The sequence below is a fragment of the Nelumbo nucifera genome, chromosome 3 (assembly GCF_055504915.1).
Source record: "Nelumbo nucifera cultivar China Antique chromosome 3, China Antique-T2T, whole genome shotgun sequence".
Taxonomy (NCBI): Eukaryota; Viridiplantae; Streptophyta; class Magnoliopsida; order Proteales; family Nelumbonaceae; genus Nelumbo; species Nelumbo nucifera.
This window is the reverse complement of record NC_142651.1, coordinates 120,329-138,519: the sequence shown is the minus strand read 5'-3', so window position 1 is coordinate 138,519 and position 18,191 is coordinate 120,329. Positions and strand designations below refer to the sequence as shown.

The window sequence follows — 18,191 nt, the reverse complement described above, 5'->3', positions numbered from 1 at the left end:
TACAACCAGCAGGAGATCTTACCAACCAGCTGGTTGGCACCTTGGAACTTGTAGGATAGTTTCTAAGGCTTATCCCGCACTGTCTTGATTAACTAGGGAAACTCTAATATACCCGGGTTATTATTTGCTTGCAGTTGTTTTAGAAGTGTTTTTGAATAAGTTTGACATCTTCAGGAGGTTCCCCAGTCTGAGTAGAACTCTTGGATAAATTTCATATTAATGGTGGTTGGTCCAGACAATGACACACATGTGGTTTTTCCTAACCAGAATAGGATACTATTGTGTGGAGGGGCAGAGTTAAATTTATCTTTGCAAGAAAGGGTCTAAGTGATAATTTCCAAGGACTTGAGAAAAAATACCAAGGAAGTTTTGGACTTCACTACAATATTAAAAAATGTTTAAATCCTAGCCACTCATATTGGAGAAGGACTAAAGATATAAAGATTCCAATCTCTAAGTGGAGAGGGGTTTTCTTCTCTTATTATTACTTGTCTCTTAAATTTTGGAAACCTCGTGGGGATCTTACACCCCCAATTCACCTCTCTCTATATTAAGATAAAGAGGGCTCTAGAATTACAGTAGCTCAAAACCCTAGAGTGAGAAAAAGAAACTCTAGAGAGTGGAGATCGAACTGCAACTTCTGGTGCCCAACAAATCTAGACTAGAGAGCGGTGAAAGCTTGCAGACACTGGGAGTAGTGTAAGAGGAATTCGTGGGCTGGTTGGGTCATTGCTATCATAAGAGAAATTCAGATCTATCATCAGTCCAAATTGTGTGGACCAGCTTATTATAGGTATGTTTGAAAGGAAAATTAAAATAGTCAGCTTCCCATGGAGACCTTGGTCTAATTGTGAAATCAATTCATTTTTTTTGGATAGGAAACGGTAACTTTCATTAGATAAAACCAGAGGAACAACTGTCACCTTCTAAAGTAAAAGGTGACCCCTGAATAACAAATAACTTACAATACTGCACAAAACAAAACCTCCCGATTCACCCCTTGTTTTGCTAGGTTGTCAGCTAAAGCATTCGCTGACCTCCTAGACCAATACACTTGTGCACCCAGCTCCCTTGTGAGCCTCAATAATTCCCTTACATGTTGTCCAAGGGACCACGTTCCCAAACTATTTGATTGCAGCCAACCTACTACTAATTTGGAATCCCCCTCCACTTCTAACCGTTGAAAACCCAATTGCTTGGCCCATCTGAGCCCCTGAAGGAGAGCCAATAGTTCAGCTCTAAGCGAGTCCCCCAAACCTATTGGATCAGAATACAAATCTAGGATTTTTCCTTCTGCATCTCTAAACACACCCCCTGTTCCCGAAGGTTTGGGGTTCCCAGTAGAGCTGCCATCAAAGTTCAGTTTGACATTACATTGCATAGGAGGGGACCAAACTGCTTGTATGGTAGGTGATGAAGTAGAAGACCTTGCTAAAATACTCCAACCTCTAAACAAATCATCTATAAAGACATCCTTGAACAGTTCAAGAGTTTTTAGCCAATGTACTGCCTTGATGGTGATCCCTTCAATAACTTCAGGAGCTGATTTTTCTTTCCCTTGGAAAATCCTATTATTTGTCTCTTCCCACACTGCCCACAAGATAGCTGCCCTCGTTATTCTCCACATCACCCTTCCTTTCTTCTTTGGTTGTCGGAAAAAGCTAGGGTCAAATAAATCCGCTACGCTTGTGGGAGGAGTCCACCTACAATCAAAGAGAGAGGAGAACCAATCCCAAATTAGAGCACTAAAAGGACAAGAGATTAATAGGTGATTCACCGTCTCATCATTCCTCAAGCAAAGGCTATAGACATGAGGTGACAAGCACCAATTTGGTCTCTTTCTTTGAAGCACTTCCAAGGTATTGATTTTTTGGAGAACCACTTCCCAACAAAAAGCCCTTACTTTTGGGGGGACTGGAGCGCTCCATACTTATTTTATAGGAAAGGAAGATATCGGGTTAGAAGGAAGGACCAAAGCATTGAAAAACGAATAACAAGAAAAACTACATGTAGAAGTTTCAGTCCAAATTCTACTGTCAAGAGAAGAGTGGTCTAAAAAAATTGAACTTAGAAGAGAAAAAATATCATTTGCCGAATCTACTTCTGAGTCCCTCAAACCTCTCCTTAGTCCCAGATCCCAAGAATCCTCAGAAACACGAAAAGAATAGATAAATTGAGATTTTTTCAAAGAAAGGGAATATAGGTTCGGGAATCTATCCTAAAGGGGAGATTCCCCAATCCAGAAGTCCTCCCAAAAAAGAATCTTATTACCCACACAAGCATCATACCTGATGAAAGGAGAGAAGATAGGCAAGATACCAACAATATCTTTCCACGAGGAAAAGCGCGAAGCCCTTGGGTCGAGTCTAGCGTCCCAACCATTTGCTGCCATTCCATGAATACTTCTTATCACCTTATGCCGTAAACTTTCTTGCTCCTTAGGAAACCTCCATAGCCATTTGCCTAACAAAGCTGCGTTTCTTATTCTAATATTTCCAATCCCTAAGCCCCCTTTGTCTTTCTTTCTAGACACCACTTCCCATTTTACCCTATGATCCTTTTTAGTATCTCCAGGTTCCCACAGAAAATCTCTCATTATTTTTTTCAACCTGGTTTGCAATCTTAACAGACAATTTGAAGGTAGACAAAAAATACACTGGCAAATTTGCTAGTGTTGACTTAATTAGAGTGATTCTACCCCCTAAAGAGATGTAGTTCCTTTTCCAACCCACTAGTCTTTTTGAGAATCTTTCCAAAATTGTGTACCAAAAGCTAACTGACCTTGGGTTTCCTCCCAAAGGTAAGCCTAAATACTTGAGAGGCCAATCACTTACCTCACAACCTAGAGATCTAGCCAAAGATGCCACCTCTACTTCTTGCCTATTAATTCCAGCTACACAACTTTTATTCCAATTTACTCTCAAGTTGGAGACCTTTTCCAAATTCTCTACCAAGACCTTTAAAATTTCCAACTCCTCCGGATCTCCTTCACCAAAAAGAATCAAGTCATTAGCAATTTGAAGGTGGGTTACAACTATTTCCTTCCTCCCTACTCTCCACCCTCTAAGCAAATTTCTAGCATCGGCTCTAGTAATCTGGACACTCAACACATCAATTACTAGGGTGAAAAGAAAAGGAGAAAGAGGGTCTCCTTGTCTTAAACCTCTCTTTGTTGGGAAGAAATCCTTGGCTACCCCATTCACTAGAATGGAGTAGTGGCATGAAGAGATACAACCCTTAACCCACATGCACCACCTTCCTCCAAATCCTCTGATTCTCAATACTTCCAGTAAAAAGCCCCAGTCTGTTTACAGCATTTTCACTTTCACATGCCTCTTTAAGAGAAAAGAAAGAACAGAAAAGGAAAGGAAAGGGGAGGAAAGAGAAAGGAATGAAAGTTCGCCCCTAGACCTCAGACCTCCTAACTTCTTTTTTAATGCAGCCTAATTTGTTTATTTGATCAATAATAGAAACTTTTTATTAAATAGAAAAAATACAAGGGAACCAGAGGAGAGGTTAACTCTCTTAACCCTCCCCCAGTAGAAAATAGAAGCTCATATTACAACACAGCCCAAAACAGTTGCTGCTTTTATTTTTGATGTTTCCTGAAAATCATAGTTGGAATGACAAATGAGATAGATTTCTCATTTCTAAATTACAATTGTTTAGCAAGAGTATCTGCAAAGGCGTTGACACTTCTCTTTACCCACTGTAACTGAATCTATAAACCTTGAGCTAACTGATTGAGCAATCTTTTCTCATTAGCAAACTTCCACAGTCCAATATCCTCCATTTGCAGCCAATCTATAACCAATTTTGAATATCCTTCAATAATAAGCTTACGAATATTCAGTTGAATCAGTTTCTTAAGTCTTCTCTAATCCTTCCATTACCGTCAAAACCTCAGCTCTAAGTGAACCACCTACACCAATAGGACCAGAAAATAAAGCCATAACTGTCCCATTCTCGTCTCTGAAAGCTCCTTCAATACCAGAAGACCCTAGGTTACCTTCACTGCTTCCATTAAAGTTCAATACTTCAATTTAATATATCCTGAAGCTGGTGGAGACCAAATTGGACTGATCTTGGTTTTGAGAGGGACTGAATTTGCCACCCAATGGACCACTCTAACAATTACTGCTTCAATGATGGCATCCCTATTCCTTTCCTTATCATTAAAAATCCTTGAGTTCCTTTCTTCCCAAATTGTGCAGGTCTTGCTTCGCTCCAACTCACTTGCCTCCACTTTAACAAGACAACTTTCATAAAAAAAGAAACAAAACAATAGTGAGATCCTTGCTCTTCTTCTTCCCCCTCTCTCATCATTGTCCCCATTCCCCTTTATGCCTCCTACATTGTGAACTATGCCTTACACCTCCCAGCCATGAAACACCTTGCATCACACCGCCACATTTTAAAACATTGGTTTCAAAATGCTTGGAGGTCTTTTTCTGGGCAGTTTTGTAAGAAAGATTACTGGGGGCTCAACACCTACTTAGGGGTTGACAGCTGTACTTAAATCTGGAAAGTTATTTTAAGTTATAGTAATGAAGTTACCGTTTCCAATAAAAAATGCTTGAAGGTCTTTGAGAAGAGCTGGACTGGATCATTGATTAATTTTGGACTAGGAAAGCACCTAGGATAAGGAAAACATGATAAGCAGATTGAAAAAGTTAGAATAATCAAGTTTCTTGCAAGGCTAAATCCCTCTTATGATGCATTTGCTCCAAATCTTAGGGAGGGACGAGCTACCTGGTCTCCAATTGAAATGAGAAAAGAGATGGGAAGTAAGGTTCAGTTTTGGCCAACTGAACAATCAGTCCTTGTATTTGCTTTGGTTAAAGGAAGTAAGGGTGGAGACAAGAAAAATTTGAAGTGTACTCACGACGGGGAAGAAAAATATACAGTAGACACCTGTTGGATTCTTTATCCTCGTCTCAATCCAGCTGCCCTAAGGAAATATAAGAATCCAAACAAAGGTTCAGGTGGTATGAGTCATGTTGCCATTCAAATGTAGCTGATGGAAGTAAAAAGAATGCGGTTGCAGGTGCTTCTTCTCATTCAGGACAGACCACTACTCCCAAATCTAGCTTTCCTGGCCTTATGGCTAAAGAGGTAGACCTTTTTAATCAGGCTATGACTTTGTTGAAAGAATCCTCATTTGCTTCTTCTTTATTTTCTAAGACAGGTATTGCTTCCGCCTTTGATGTTGTTCAGCCCCCTTCTTCCAAAGTGATTATCAGCTGTTTGATGAAGGGTAGTAAAGCTAACTGGAACTACATAAATGAAATAGAAGATTTAAGTGCTTCTCAAGAGACATGCAATTAGAAATATAATGGGTACAAAGATCAGCCAACAGTTTGGCCAATGAGTTAGCAAAGCAAGAGGCTACTACTAGACAACAATTGTTTTGGGCTCAAATGTAAAAATATGTACTGGGGTGAGATAGCAGGGGCTATGCTCACAATTTCTATATGAAATGTGATGAGACTGCTTTCAATTTATGAGAATCTGACCTTAGTTGGCTTAGGCAAGGCTTCAGCATACTGACATGGGAAACCGGGTGTAATTTCGAGGAAGCAGGAAGCTCCAATTTGTAAGCCACCTGTCCCACTCGTTCACTCACCATGAATGGGCTAAAATACTGAGGAGCTAGCTTCTGCCAAACTTGTCGGGCTACTGAAGCTTGCCGGTAAGGCTGGAGCTTCAAATAGACCCAATCCCCAACTGCAATTTCAAGCTCCCGGTGATTGCGGTCGTAGGACAACTTCATGCGCTGTTGTGCTCTCTGCAAATGCAATTTAAGGGATCTCAATATCTCATCTCTGCTCAACAACTGGTTGTCTACCTCAGCTACTGTAGAAGTTCCCTTTTCATATGGCAGCACTGCTGGAGATTCTCTCCCATATACTATGTTAAACGGAGTGGTTCCTGTTGAAGCTTGATATGTGGTGTTATACCATTATTTTGCCCACGGAAGCTAGTAGGCCCACTGTTTGGGCTTCTCCCCAATGAAGCAACACAAATACGTTTCTAGGCACCGGTTGACCACCTCGGACTGCCCATCAGCCTGGGGGTGGTAGCTGGTTGTGTGAAGCATGTCAACATCATCTACTTACAAAAGCAATTCAGCTATTGAAAAACGTCTAGTGTGCAATTCATCGAACAACCACCGATAAAGGTTAAGACAAAAAACTTGTAAGCACACACTACCCAATGTGGGCCCCATAAACATGAATTAGAGGGTCCTCTTCATAACCCCCAAAATCATTGAAAACATTTGAAACTGAAGAGCAAATGGGTGGGTTTTCTCTGATGTCATCAGAAGGCACTTCCTTCAAAAGAGTGAGGGCCAACTCTAAGAATTGGCATATGTGACCATGAGTTTTTGGGTTCCTCAAGATGTTGTTGTGGACAAACAGGCCTTTACTTATCTCAATAGCTGGTCCTACTTGCCCGCCTCTTTGCAAGTTGTTGGTTTCTTGGTTGCAAGGAACCACACCCATAGGAAAATATCCATCTAACTCCCAAAAAATAAAAGAGAGGGACTCAAATTACCTTCTTTGGTGAGGGTATAGCTGAGGCAGGGACAATGACGACAATGACAAATCTCTTTGTAGCAACAAGATGAGCACTAATTAATCCAACTCCAAATTGCCTGAGCATACTCACAACAACAACATCTACCCAGATATAGGATATGGCACCACTGGAGATGCTAGAATGGACAAGGTGAACAACGACTACGTTAATGATGCTTGGATTCTCACCATTACCTATCATTTCACCCTTTCGTTGTTGACCTGTGTCTAGAGGTCCTGTTGGAACCAAAACCCAAATCATTGAGTTTGCCTTAGCTATTTTGACACCACTGTCAGTGATTGAAAGAATCTGCTGACATCGTAACAACTTGGTGGAAGCAAGCACATGCCCAATGCGATCTTCGTTGACGAAGGTTCCTTGACCACCGGGCTTAATTCCAACAGTGAACCAGAACTCATGGTTGTCACTAGGGAGCAAAGGTGCATTCATCATCACTGGCCTGCCATTAAGCAATCTCCTTACCTTGCATCTGATAAGGTTTGCTTGAGTTGTATTGGAAATAATAATACGGGCTGTGAGTGGGATCGAAGGGTGCTAAGGGATGCTATACAGAGGAGGGTCCCACCCACTGAAATGGAAGGGGAAAAGAACAGGGATCTGTAAAACTAGAGGGTGAGCAGAGATAGGTTTCCGGTGGCATGGTGAGATGGGTCGGGTTATGGTTGCTACCAACGAAAATGATGACCAGGGGTTGAGCAACTGAGACGGACCTTGGCTGGGTATGGACAGGCTCGATTTAAGGGAGTGAGTGAGAGGGGAGAGAACAGGGACCAGGGGTCGAGCTACATGGATAGCGATGGATGGGGTGACGAATTGACTAGGGTTGGGATGCTGGTAGATCTTGGTTGGGGGTATAATCTTCATACTGCCCTTCTGAACCACCTCCCCTATTCTGTCACCTAACATCACTGAGCTCGGTGCTAGGGTTGAAGTCTCAACTTCTGTTGATGATCTTGTTGTCATTATTGGTTTTCCAATGCTCTCTATCAGCTTCGATCCTCCATCTTCTTTGGAATGAGTGTTGATGGAAGGAGCTCGGCAACTATGCTCTTCTAGAGAACCGACCATCGTGCCAAGCTTGTCTAAAATCATCTTCAGCTCGGCCAGAATCCGTTTCTGAATCCTCTGATTTCCCTCAAGATGACTGAGACGGTCTTCAAGCCTTGTCATCCATGCATCCATGGATCTGGATGTCTCTGATACCAATTGATAACCACTTTGAATTTATGAGAATCTAAGCTGGTTCGAGGGAGCTCACCCTCCTGAAACAGAGCAGAAGAGAGGAAGAAGAGAAGGAAGAAGTAGAAGAGGAAGGAAGGAGGAGAATAGTAAAGTTTTCTTTTCCTGTCCGAATAGATGGGGGGTTACGATATTTTATACTCTCTCTTCAGTCTCTCCTGCACATGGACTCGACTGTGACTGCTAACTAACTGGAGGGACGTGGCCTCCTCACGTAAACGAACCTCAGTGGAGGTTGCACATGGGGAATCAGGTGTTTCTCTCGTGCCGGGCCTGATTGCTGTGTGTCTTGGACCTGGGTCTCATGTTGTGCGCCCGAATGGGTAGTTGAGGGCCTATCAAAATGTAAACTCACAACCTCTTGTTGTATAATTCTTTTCTAAATCAACGAATTTCCTGTTTTCTGTTGCCAATAAAAAAAGTTGTGTTTGGGTAGGGATAAAGTGTTTATTTTTTTAATGAATAACAACTCTAAATTTTATCAATAAAAGGATTAAATAGTACACTCTGCAAATATACATTCCCAACAATGCGGATAGCCTTGGCTAACTACCTTTTAAACTTTAGGGGATCTGTCCCCAGAACATATGATTTCTCAATGCCCCTTCTTTGCTAAACTATCTGCTAGTCTATTGGCAGAATGTGGTATCCATGTAGCAATTCTCAAAATGTATGCTTGTACCTCCTAGAACCCTCCTAATTTTCCTTCAACCATCCAATTACAACACACAAATCTCCTTAAATTTTGATATAAGTCAGAGCCTGGCCCTTGGTAAGTCTCCAATTCCTTACCTTCCCAGAGTTTCTTCCCAGTTTCTAAAAGTCCTGCGACACCAGAAGGGCCTGGATTTCCAAGATTGCAATAACCAAAATTCATATTTACGAGTTGTGTAGGTGGTGAGCTCTCCACCTAACTGATGGATAAATTACATAGATAAATTTCATCATGGTATTAGCTGCCTGTCTTATGTTTTCTCTTTTAGCAGGTTGGTGTGGAGAAGTACGTGATGTTATATTCTCTGAAAATGGAAGTGTGACTGTGGTTTATCGTCTCACCATACGCGGATCTGATGGAGAGGTATGATCATTCTGTTCTGATGTATATTCGTATTCTGGTTCCCATTATATTGGCACAAATACCTGGTTTTGGTCATTACCTACAATACTGCATTTAGAATATCCAAATGAAAAATGATTGATTTTTAAGCAACTAGCCCAAGCACAACCATTTCAAAGTGAGAATGTGACTACTTCAAAAATGGCATCCTGATATATATGTATGTATGTATACCTGGTTTTGGTCATTACCTACAGTACTACATTTTGGTAAGAACTAGACCGTGTCAGAGAGATTTGGGAAGGAACTTTGGTGTTAGGGGGAGATTTCAACGCCACTGTTTGTCAAGCAGACAAAGGGTTGTCACACAAGTAGCAGGAGTATGAAACTTTTTGCGGAATTCATTCAGAGATGGGGTCTGATAAATTTTCCGCTTTCTGGAGCAAAGTATACTTGGACTAATAACCAGGAAGAACCTTCTCTAGTCAGATTGGACAGATTTCTGATTTCTTCTGAATGGGAAGAAGTTTTCCCTAATTCTAGTCAAGAAGCCTTACCAAGAGCAGTTTCTAATGACATTCCTCTCTTATTAGATACAGTGGGGCTAAAAAAGAACCACCGCCCTTTCAGACTGGAGCACTGTTGGCTGGAATCAGAAGAGCTGGCAACAAACGTTCAGCAGTGGTGGGCTGAAGCTTTTTTAACAGGTTCAGCAAGCCATATATTTTTTTAAAAAACTGCAATGACTGAAAAGAAAAAATAAATCCTGGCAGCAGGAAAGGGCAAGGTTGGATGAGGAAAAAACAAAATGTTTGAAAATAATAGCTGATATTGATGCGGAGGAAGAAGGAAAGTTTTTGGATGAGGAGGAAAGAAGAAAAAGGAGTGCAACAAAGAGAGTTTTTGACTCCTTAATGGTGTGTCCAGAAGCGTGTTGTTAACCACTTTGAAACACCGGTTTAATATTTATAATTTTTACCGTTTCTCAAAGAACTACTAACCTAGTAAATGGGTGAGAACGAGTCGTATCCATAGGGAAGTAAGTGAAAAATTAATATATACTTAGATCCGGACAAGAGAATGCAATTGGGAATGGTAGAAAATACAAAAATAAAATCTATTATTGCTGAAATTAAATGTTTTCAATTTAAACAAGACAATAAATAAAGATTAGAATATAATAAAGTATGGGAATCAACAAAGGAAATAAAAGAAATAAATAAAAAAACGATTCGGAATCCGGATCCGGTGGCGGTAGCTGTAGATTGGCCAAACAGCTTGCTGAAACCCCTCCTGACAAGAACTGGGCGTTTGTCCTTTCTACAACCCTCGAACCCCTCGAGACACCTTAGCCTTGAACCGAATGAATTCAGATCTGCAAAATAGAGAAACGAACAAGAATTAAATCTAAAAGATTGCAGAAATAAAAATAATAGAAAATAAAATAAAGAAAAGAAAAGAATGGTTGATCAGATCCAGTGGCGGTAGTTGCAGATTGGTTGAACAGCTTGAAGGAACCCCTCCTGACAAGAACTTGGCGTCCTCCCCTTCTACAACCCTTGAACTCCTCAAGAAACCTTAGCTTTGTTAATTGGGTGAACTGACCAACCCCTTCTCCAGGGCCCCTAGAGTCCTTTTTATAGAGAAGGGTGGACACAACTGGGAATAGAGAGAAAGAGGGGGGCGGCAGTTGGGTTTTAGCAAAGTTATGGGCGCTCTAGGGTTTCTGGAGAGTTAGGATGATTCTGGAGTGACCCTAGCGCTGAAAAGAAAAGAAGAGGGCGCTCAATATTATGTAGGGATGAGATTTGGGCTTCCAGAAATGAATGGAGGAGAGGCTCCTAAGGTTGAAAGGTGGAGATTAGAAGAGGTGGGAGGCACCCTAGAGTGGATGGCTGAGATAGAAGATGGATGGAGGGCTGAGATCTAGTGGTTAGGGGCTGAATGGTGAGGATTAACAGTTAGGTGGCGCTCTAGGGTTTAAAAACTACAAAAAGAGTGCCCTAGAATGAGTGGTTGAGATTAAAAGAGGTGGAGGGTGAAGATTAAACACCTAGGGGTGGCTAGGGTTTGCTAAGAGTGAAAAGAATGGGTTAAAAGGTGCCCTAGGGTTTGTTAAGACGTGGGGAGCATGCTAATACAGTAGGAGGGGCGCCAAACTGGGTTTAGCAGCTAGGAGGCGCCCTCCTGCTTTCAGTTTTTCACAAAAACACCCCCTCTCTTAGTTGGACTTCACACCAACTTCCCAAAATCTGCATTTCAGCCATGAAGATTTCCCAGTTTTCCCCAGAATTTGCACAAAGACCCTCAGAGGCCACAACATTGCATTTAACTGGGAAAATGACACATCTTGACTATTGTAAGGCCGGAAATACCCCTGAATTGATGCCCTTAAGGCATCAAAATGCAGAGTTATGACACCCCCAACTTAACCATTGCTAGTCCCTTAGCAATGCAGCCTTAAAATTACATTGAGCATAGAGATCCTTCCCATCTCAAGATCATCCCTGATAGAATTAGCCAAGCATCCTGATTCTAGCATTCTCAAATTCTGTATAGATCGGTATTGGGCCTTAGGGGTAAAACCGTATTGTTTTGAATATTACAGAAACTTGGCTTAAAAATCTTATATACCCTTCCATTTGCAGTCTTGATAATTTGAGATTGATTTTAAAATCAGATAGGTATTCTTCTTATCATTTTTGCCAATGGATTTCTACCATTGAACTTGATTTGCACACTTATTTCTATTGTTACCTTCCACCGTTTGATGCGAATCAGTTTGAGCAGCAGTGTTTACAAAATTTTGGCCAAAATTCTAGCTAGCAGACTAAGATAGGTGATGGATACACTGATCTCTAAGTATCAAGGTGCCTTTGTCAATAACAAGCATACACACGATGTTGTTCTCATAGCCAATGAGTTAATTGATTCAAGAAGTGGGAGGAGAGGGCTTGTCTGTAAAATGGACCTAAAGAAGGCTTATGACTATGTCAATTGGGCTTTTTTGGATTATTTGTTGGAGAGAATGCATTTTGGCTCTAAGTGGAGAAGTTGGATGAAAGTCTGCATAACTACTCCAAGATTCTCAGTCCTAATTAATGGTTCAGTAAGAGGCAACTTCAATAGTTTGAGAGGTTTGAGGCAAGGGGATCCCTTGTCACCTCTGCTATTTTTATTAGTAATGGAAGGTCTCGGTAGAATGGTTGATTGGGATGCAGAGCTAGAGATGTTTGAAGGTTTTGAAGTGAGAACTAATGGCACAAAAATTCCCATTCTGCAATATGCAGATGACTCTTCTTTTTGTAATGCTTTGGAGGACCAAATCATTAACCTGAAACATCTATTCTGGTTCGAGATAGTATTGGACCTAAAGGTGAACCTAGCTAAAAGTGAAATGATAGCTGTTGGAGAGGTTTCCATTACTCAGAGATTGGCAGATTTGTTGGGTTGCAAAGTTGGCTCTCTCCCCCCAAAATATTTGGGGTTGCCTCTCGGTGCCAAATGTACATCCAAAGCCATCTGGAATCCAATTTTAGAAAGGATGGACCAAAAGCCGGCCATTTGGGAAGCAAGATATCTCTCCAAAGGTGGGAAGATAACTCTAATAAAGAGTGTGTTAGCTAGCCTTCCGACCTACTTCATGGTCCTCTTTCCGATCCCTTCAGAGGTGGCAGAGAAATTGGAAAAGAAGAAGAGGGACTTCCTGTGGATGGATTGGAAAGATTCTCACAAATACCACCTTGTGAATTGGGACCAGATTTGTAAACCCCATCCCAAGGTGGTTGGGAATAAGACATATAAAGACCTTCAATTTAGCATTACTGTGTAGTTGGCTTTGGAGGTTTTCTACTGAGCCGGATAACCTATGGAGTAATAGCAAAAAAGTATGGGCTGGACAGGAATGGGTGGAATATTGGCTCACCACCTTCGACATATGGCTGTGGTTTATGAAAGGAATATGTAAAGCTGCTACACTTTTCAGAAGATGGATCAGATATAAAATTGGAGATGGCAGAAGGATTAGATTCTGGTTTGACCCCTGGATCGGTGAAAGCACACTTAAAGAGTTGTTTCCTGCTCTGTTCAATATGGCTACTGATAAGGAGGCATCGGTAGCTGACTCTTATGTGAGGAGGGACAACAACATTTGCTGGACTCCATCCTTTAGAAGGAATTTCAATGACTGAGAGGTCTAGATGGCTGAAGATCTATTCACTACTCTCCAAAACCAGGCTTTAAACCTTCAAACTCATGACTCAAGAGTATGGAAGTGGAACAAGGCAGGAAAGTTCTCAGCAAATCTTTTTACAGCTTTCTAGTGGGAGAAGGTGAAGTTTTTCCCAGTCAGGCTATTTGGGGGACAGTGGCACCCTCAAAAGTCAAGTTTTTGGGTAACAACTTTGGAGAAGTGCCTCTCCAAAGATATGTTGCTGAAGAAAGGTTTCATCTGCAATGACTTGAGATGCTGTCTTTGTAAAGTGGAACTAGAATTAGACTGCCATTTGTTTCTGCATTGCAAGTTTGCTTCAGAAATTTGGAGATATTTTTTGAAGGCCCTGAATTTAAGTTGGTGCATGCCTGCCTGAGGTGAAAGCCTTGTTTGAGGAATGACACATATCTGGATTGACTAAGAAAGGGAAAGTCTGCTGGTCCTCCACCCCAATGGCAATTCTGTGGGCAGTGTGGCTGGAAAGAAACAAAAGAACTTTTGAACACAGAGCTTCTTCTGAAGTTTGAGGTCATCAACATGGCTATAGGGTTTATTAGGAGTTGGTTGTCTATACATTACCGTATTTAAAGATGTTATGTCTGATGGTAATTTTTTGAGGTCCAACTTAGCTTTTGTACAACTTCTCATTGTATAAAGGACCTTTTGCTTTAATACAATCATACTTTACCTTTTCTCAAAAAAAAAAAAAAAACTATAGCAATATTATGTGAAGATGTTTTACAATGGCTACTTTATGGAGTATGAGAGGAATGAAATTCGAGAATCTTTATTGAGTGGTTTCACTTCATACATGGTTTCCCAATCTCCATGAGAAGACCGAAAACATACTTCCGTTGGGAAGTGAAGATGCCATCTTTAGACCTGGCAACTTCGACTCCCGGTCCCAGGAAATATCTCAACTCCCCTAAGCCCTTAATTTCAAATTTTGAGTTAAGGAAAGTTTTGAGTGCTTGGACTTCCTCTATATCACTCCCGTAACCACAACATCATCAACATAAATAAGGTAACCCGAGTACTTCTCTTAAGAAACAAGGTATGGTTAGACTTTGTCTGTCTATAGCCAAACTCAACAAGTGCAGCTTTGAATCTGTCAAACCAAGCTCATGGGGATTGTTCGAGGCCATAAAGGGATTTCTTCAACTTGCAACCTTGCCTTGCCTTTCCTTACCATACATACCTGGGGGAAGGGATATATAGACCTCTTTAGTCAAATCTCCATGTAAGAAAGTATTCTTAACATCAAACTGATGTAATGGTCAGTCACTCACTACCAAGGACAACAGGACTCTCACTAAGGTCATTTTTGCAACTGGCGACAAGGTCTTTATATAATGAACTATATATGCTTGAGTATACCCCTTGGCTAGTAGCCGAGCCTTGTACCTTTCAATGGTGCCATCAGCATGATACTTGATGGTGAACACCCACTTACATCCCACTGGTTTCTTCCCATGAGGTAAATCCATAATATCCCAGGTATTATTTTTGCGAAGTGCTATTTCAGTTTTCATAGCCTATCTCCATTCTGGCTTAGACAAGGCCTCTGTAACTGACTTGGGTATAGATTGAAGAAGATGGAGGAAGGTGGAAGAAAAGAGAAGAAAGAAGAGAGTTCAGTCCCCTCTTCAGTGTCCCAATATTATCTTTTATTCTCTTAATGGTAATATGAGCACAATTACATGAGTGCCCTTATTAGGGCATCCAGCATTAAAGACAATAATAAAAGGAAAAAGAAAAAACAGGCTCACAATTAAGGCCCACTACTTATAAACATAAAACGAAAACATAACTAAACAAAGGAAAGAAACTAAGGCCCATTCAGTCCATCATCTCTACAGGAGCCAGATGAGAAAAATGGAGAGGTGCATTATGAGTCCTATGCGATGAGAGAATGCCACTTAGGTTGAAATAAAAATTTTATAAAGTTACAAGGCAGACCAGGCCCAGGCCCCGGCTATAGCACTTATCATAGGTGCTAAGCTAGCCTGGCGTGGTCCATGATCATCCCCAGTAGCAGAAATGCAAATGTTGAGATGGATGAGTGAGAAAACTAAAGGAATAGGATCAGAAATGAGCGTAATAATAGGAACTTAGGAGTAGCTCCATAGGTGATAAATGAGAGAAAGTACATGGCTTAGTTATGTGTCGAGTAGACTATTACCAGTGGGGAAAAAAGTGATCTGTTGCTAGTTGAATGGTCTAGAAGAGATAGGGGCAGGCCATAAAGGACATGGGTTGAGTAGTGAGACATGATTTGAGGGCCTATAATTTAACAATGGATATGGCACTGAACGGTGGAATGTCAGAACCGTAGAAGTAGAACAGGGATAAGGCTTGTTGAGTTGAACTGAGTATATATGCCAAATACCACTTCAAAGAAACAACTTCACAAACACCCATTTCCCAACCAAGTGCCCAAGTGTACATTCTTTAAGCAACCCTGACTAACAGTTTTATAAACCCATGGTATTTTGCTCATAATCAAAGATTCTAGGTTACATGTTTACAATATAATAATGTTTGCATTACCAGATCCGATCTACAATTCTTTTATTGCTACATATTGATGCAGGCACATCGTGAATCATCTGGAACAGTATCCTCAAGTGATGGCAGCCTTGAAGATCCTGTTGCTGCAGCCGAGGAAATGGCTTTCTGCAGAGCCTGTGCTCGATTTGGCCTTGGCCTGTATTTATATCATGAAGATGAGACAGTATAGGAAGGGGTATTAAAAGCAGTTATAAGCTTTCACATATTTATTGTGGAACCACGACTGTCTACTTGTTATTCCACTTTTTTTTTGTTTGTTTCCTGATGGATATGTTAATCCGCTTTGTTGGGAACTCTGATTCATACGTCTTCCTTTCCGTTAATGTAAATATTGTGTAATACTCTTCATCCGGCTTTTTGTGTGATGTTGCTAGTTTGATTAGAGAAAACCATATTAGAGATTGCATTACTCTTCTAGCTAAAATTATCCCTTTGTCAATGGCTTTAGGATAAAAACATATTTTTCTATTCCTTTTTGGCATGGATATGTAACTAGCGTCAGGACTCAGGACCATTTGAGAGGAAGAGCATTCTGCAGGTGCTCCTATTTGATATTTAAGCATGCAAAAATCTCGAACTTTTGTTCAAAATGATATTTAAGCATGCAAAAACCAAGTTTCGGTTTAGGTTTTAAGCTAAATTCAAAGTAGTAGAAACATAAAGAGTATGGAAATGCATTAAGGAATTACAGGGATAAATACGAACATGGTGGAAAAATTAAAATCTGCAGAAATTTCAAATAAATCTAAAAAATGCATTAATAATACTAAATATAAGTCTGGTATATAATAAAAAAAGGGGATAAGTAGACTGCACTCCGTCTCAGAAATCTGAAATTACAGCCTTTTTCTAGTTTACTAGTAGCCCCCTCCCCATTCTGCCCGTGGATTTGGCATTGGTCCACGGTTAGTATTCATCCCACCTGTACGGTGGAGTTAAGATTTCTGGGGTGGACTGAACAGTAAAATCCTATAAAAAACGGCATATTTTAATAGACTTTATAACCAAAAAGAAAAATATCACAACATACGGTAATGTATATTGAATAACTTCATCATTGGCTCTTATTGAAAAATAAGCCACCGAAGCACTTTGTTTTCCTTTATGGAAGAATTAGATCTTGACATGTTTTTCATTTTGAGTAAAATTAGACTTTGTTCGTGGAAGGATTACTTACTAGTTACTAGTTTACAAGTCTTAAAATGCTTATCTTTCAATTCTGACCAAGGGACGGCAAACTATGCTGTTTTTTTACAAATATATTTATTTCATTTGGCTGCATATTAGAGTTCATCTTGGGCCATTCATCACTAATTCACTATTCTCCTGGTTTTCTAATTATGTATGTTGTTTTATTGATTCTAGTTTGTTTGCATGGCATAGCGTTTTAACCTGTTGGATGACCGGCTTAAATTAGAAGTTTATCTTAGCGGTAGGCTTATCTAAATCCCACACACTTATGTCCTCTTTGAGATCTTACGTACACCTGTTAGCACATGCCTTTTTTTTTTCTATTCTATTCTATAAGGTTATGTTTGGTTTGAAGAAAAATGCAGGGGAAAGAATTTTTTCCTTCAAATCAAACATAACCTAAGTATTTGTTGACAAGGTTCAAAGTATTGATATGAAATGCATATCGGCTGTATCGTATCGGTACTTAGAAACAGCCGAAATATCTTTTCTTTTTCAAATTTTGGTTTTTTGAGAATCTTAAAACATGTCTTTTATTATTAAAAAAAGTTTGGTATCCGAAACACCTGAAAACAGACATTTTGAACTGTATCTTTTTCAAAAGATATGATCGTATCAATACTTTAAACCATATTTATTGCATTAAGACAATTGCCATAATGAATCTCTCACTTTATTTAGTCTGCTTCAGTTAGCTATTTTTCGTCGCATTATTAGAGTTCACATCAACGCCCCACACAATCAAACGCAGACAAGTGTCCTCTCACACGATCCCAATCTTAAACACGTGCGAGCTAACTTGACGGATCCAAATTCTCCCAAAAGGTCAAAATTAGGGCTGTTCATAACAAGACCCAAACTGACCAACCCGATCCGATCCAATCCGAGTTGGTCGGTTTTTCTTCAGCATTGGTTGGTTTCAGGTTACAAAAAAACATAAACCGATGGTTTAGTTTGGTTTTCATGTGTGAAAATCGAAACCGAACCAACTTAGATACATATTATATATAATATATTTCAAACATATATTTGTGAAAATATATATATATATATATATATTTCAGTTTCATTTCAGAAATATACATATTATATATAAAATATCGGTTTAATCCATCAAATCATTTTTAATTTTCAGGCATCTAGCCTTTGCTTTCTTAGACTTGAATCCTTTACCGTTCACACTAAGAGAATCATTCACAAAACCAACCCAAACCGATTCAAATCGACCAGGTCGGTTTTGGTTTCATTTCTAGATAAACCGATCAGGTCGGGTTGGTTGGAAAAGCGTCAATAAACCGACCCAACCCGACCCGTGAA

The 18,191-nt window shown here is 40.2% G+C and overlaps 1 protein-coding gene across 2 annotated transcripts in view; it reads left to right on the top strand.

The window, feature by feature from the left end:
* LOC104592664 (DNA repair RAD52-like protein 2, chloroplastic) overlaps positions 1-16,089 on the top strand; it is a 39,075-nt gene extending 22,986 nt beyond the window's left edge. The window contains exons 3-4 of one of the 2 annotated variants that reach the window (XM_010252101.3): positions 8,829-8,920; positions 15,706-16,089. In XM_010252101.3, coding sequence (XP_010250403.1) covers positions 8,829-8,920; positions 15,706-15,852 — 239 coding nt within the window. In that variant the 3' untranslated portion in view covers positions 15,853-16,089. Of the gene's footprint in view, positions 1-8,825; positions 8,921-15,705 lie in introns of both variants that reach the window. The other variant, XM_019196932.2, reaches the window with a different exon arrangement.
* Positions 16,090-18,191: the final 2,102 nt, after the last annotated feature.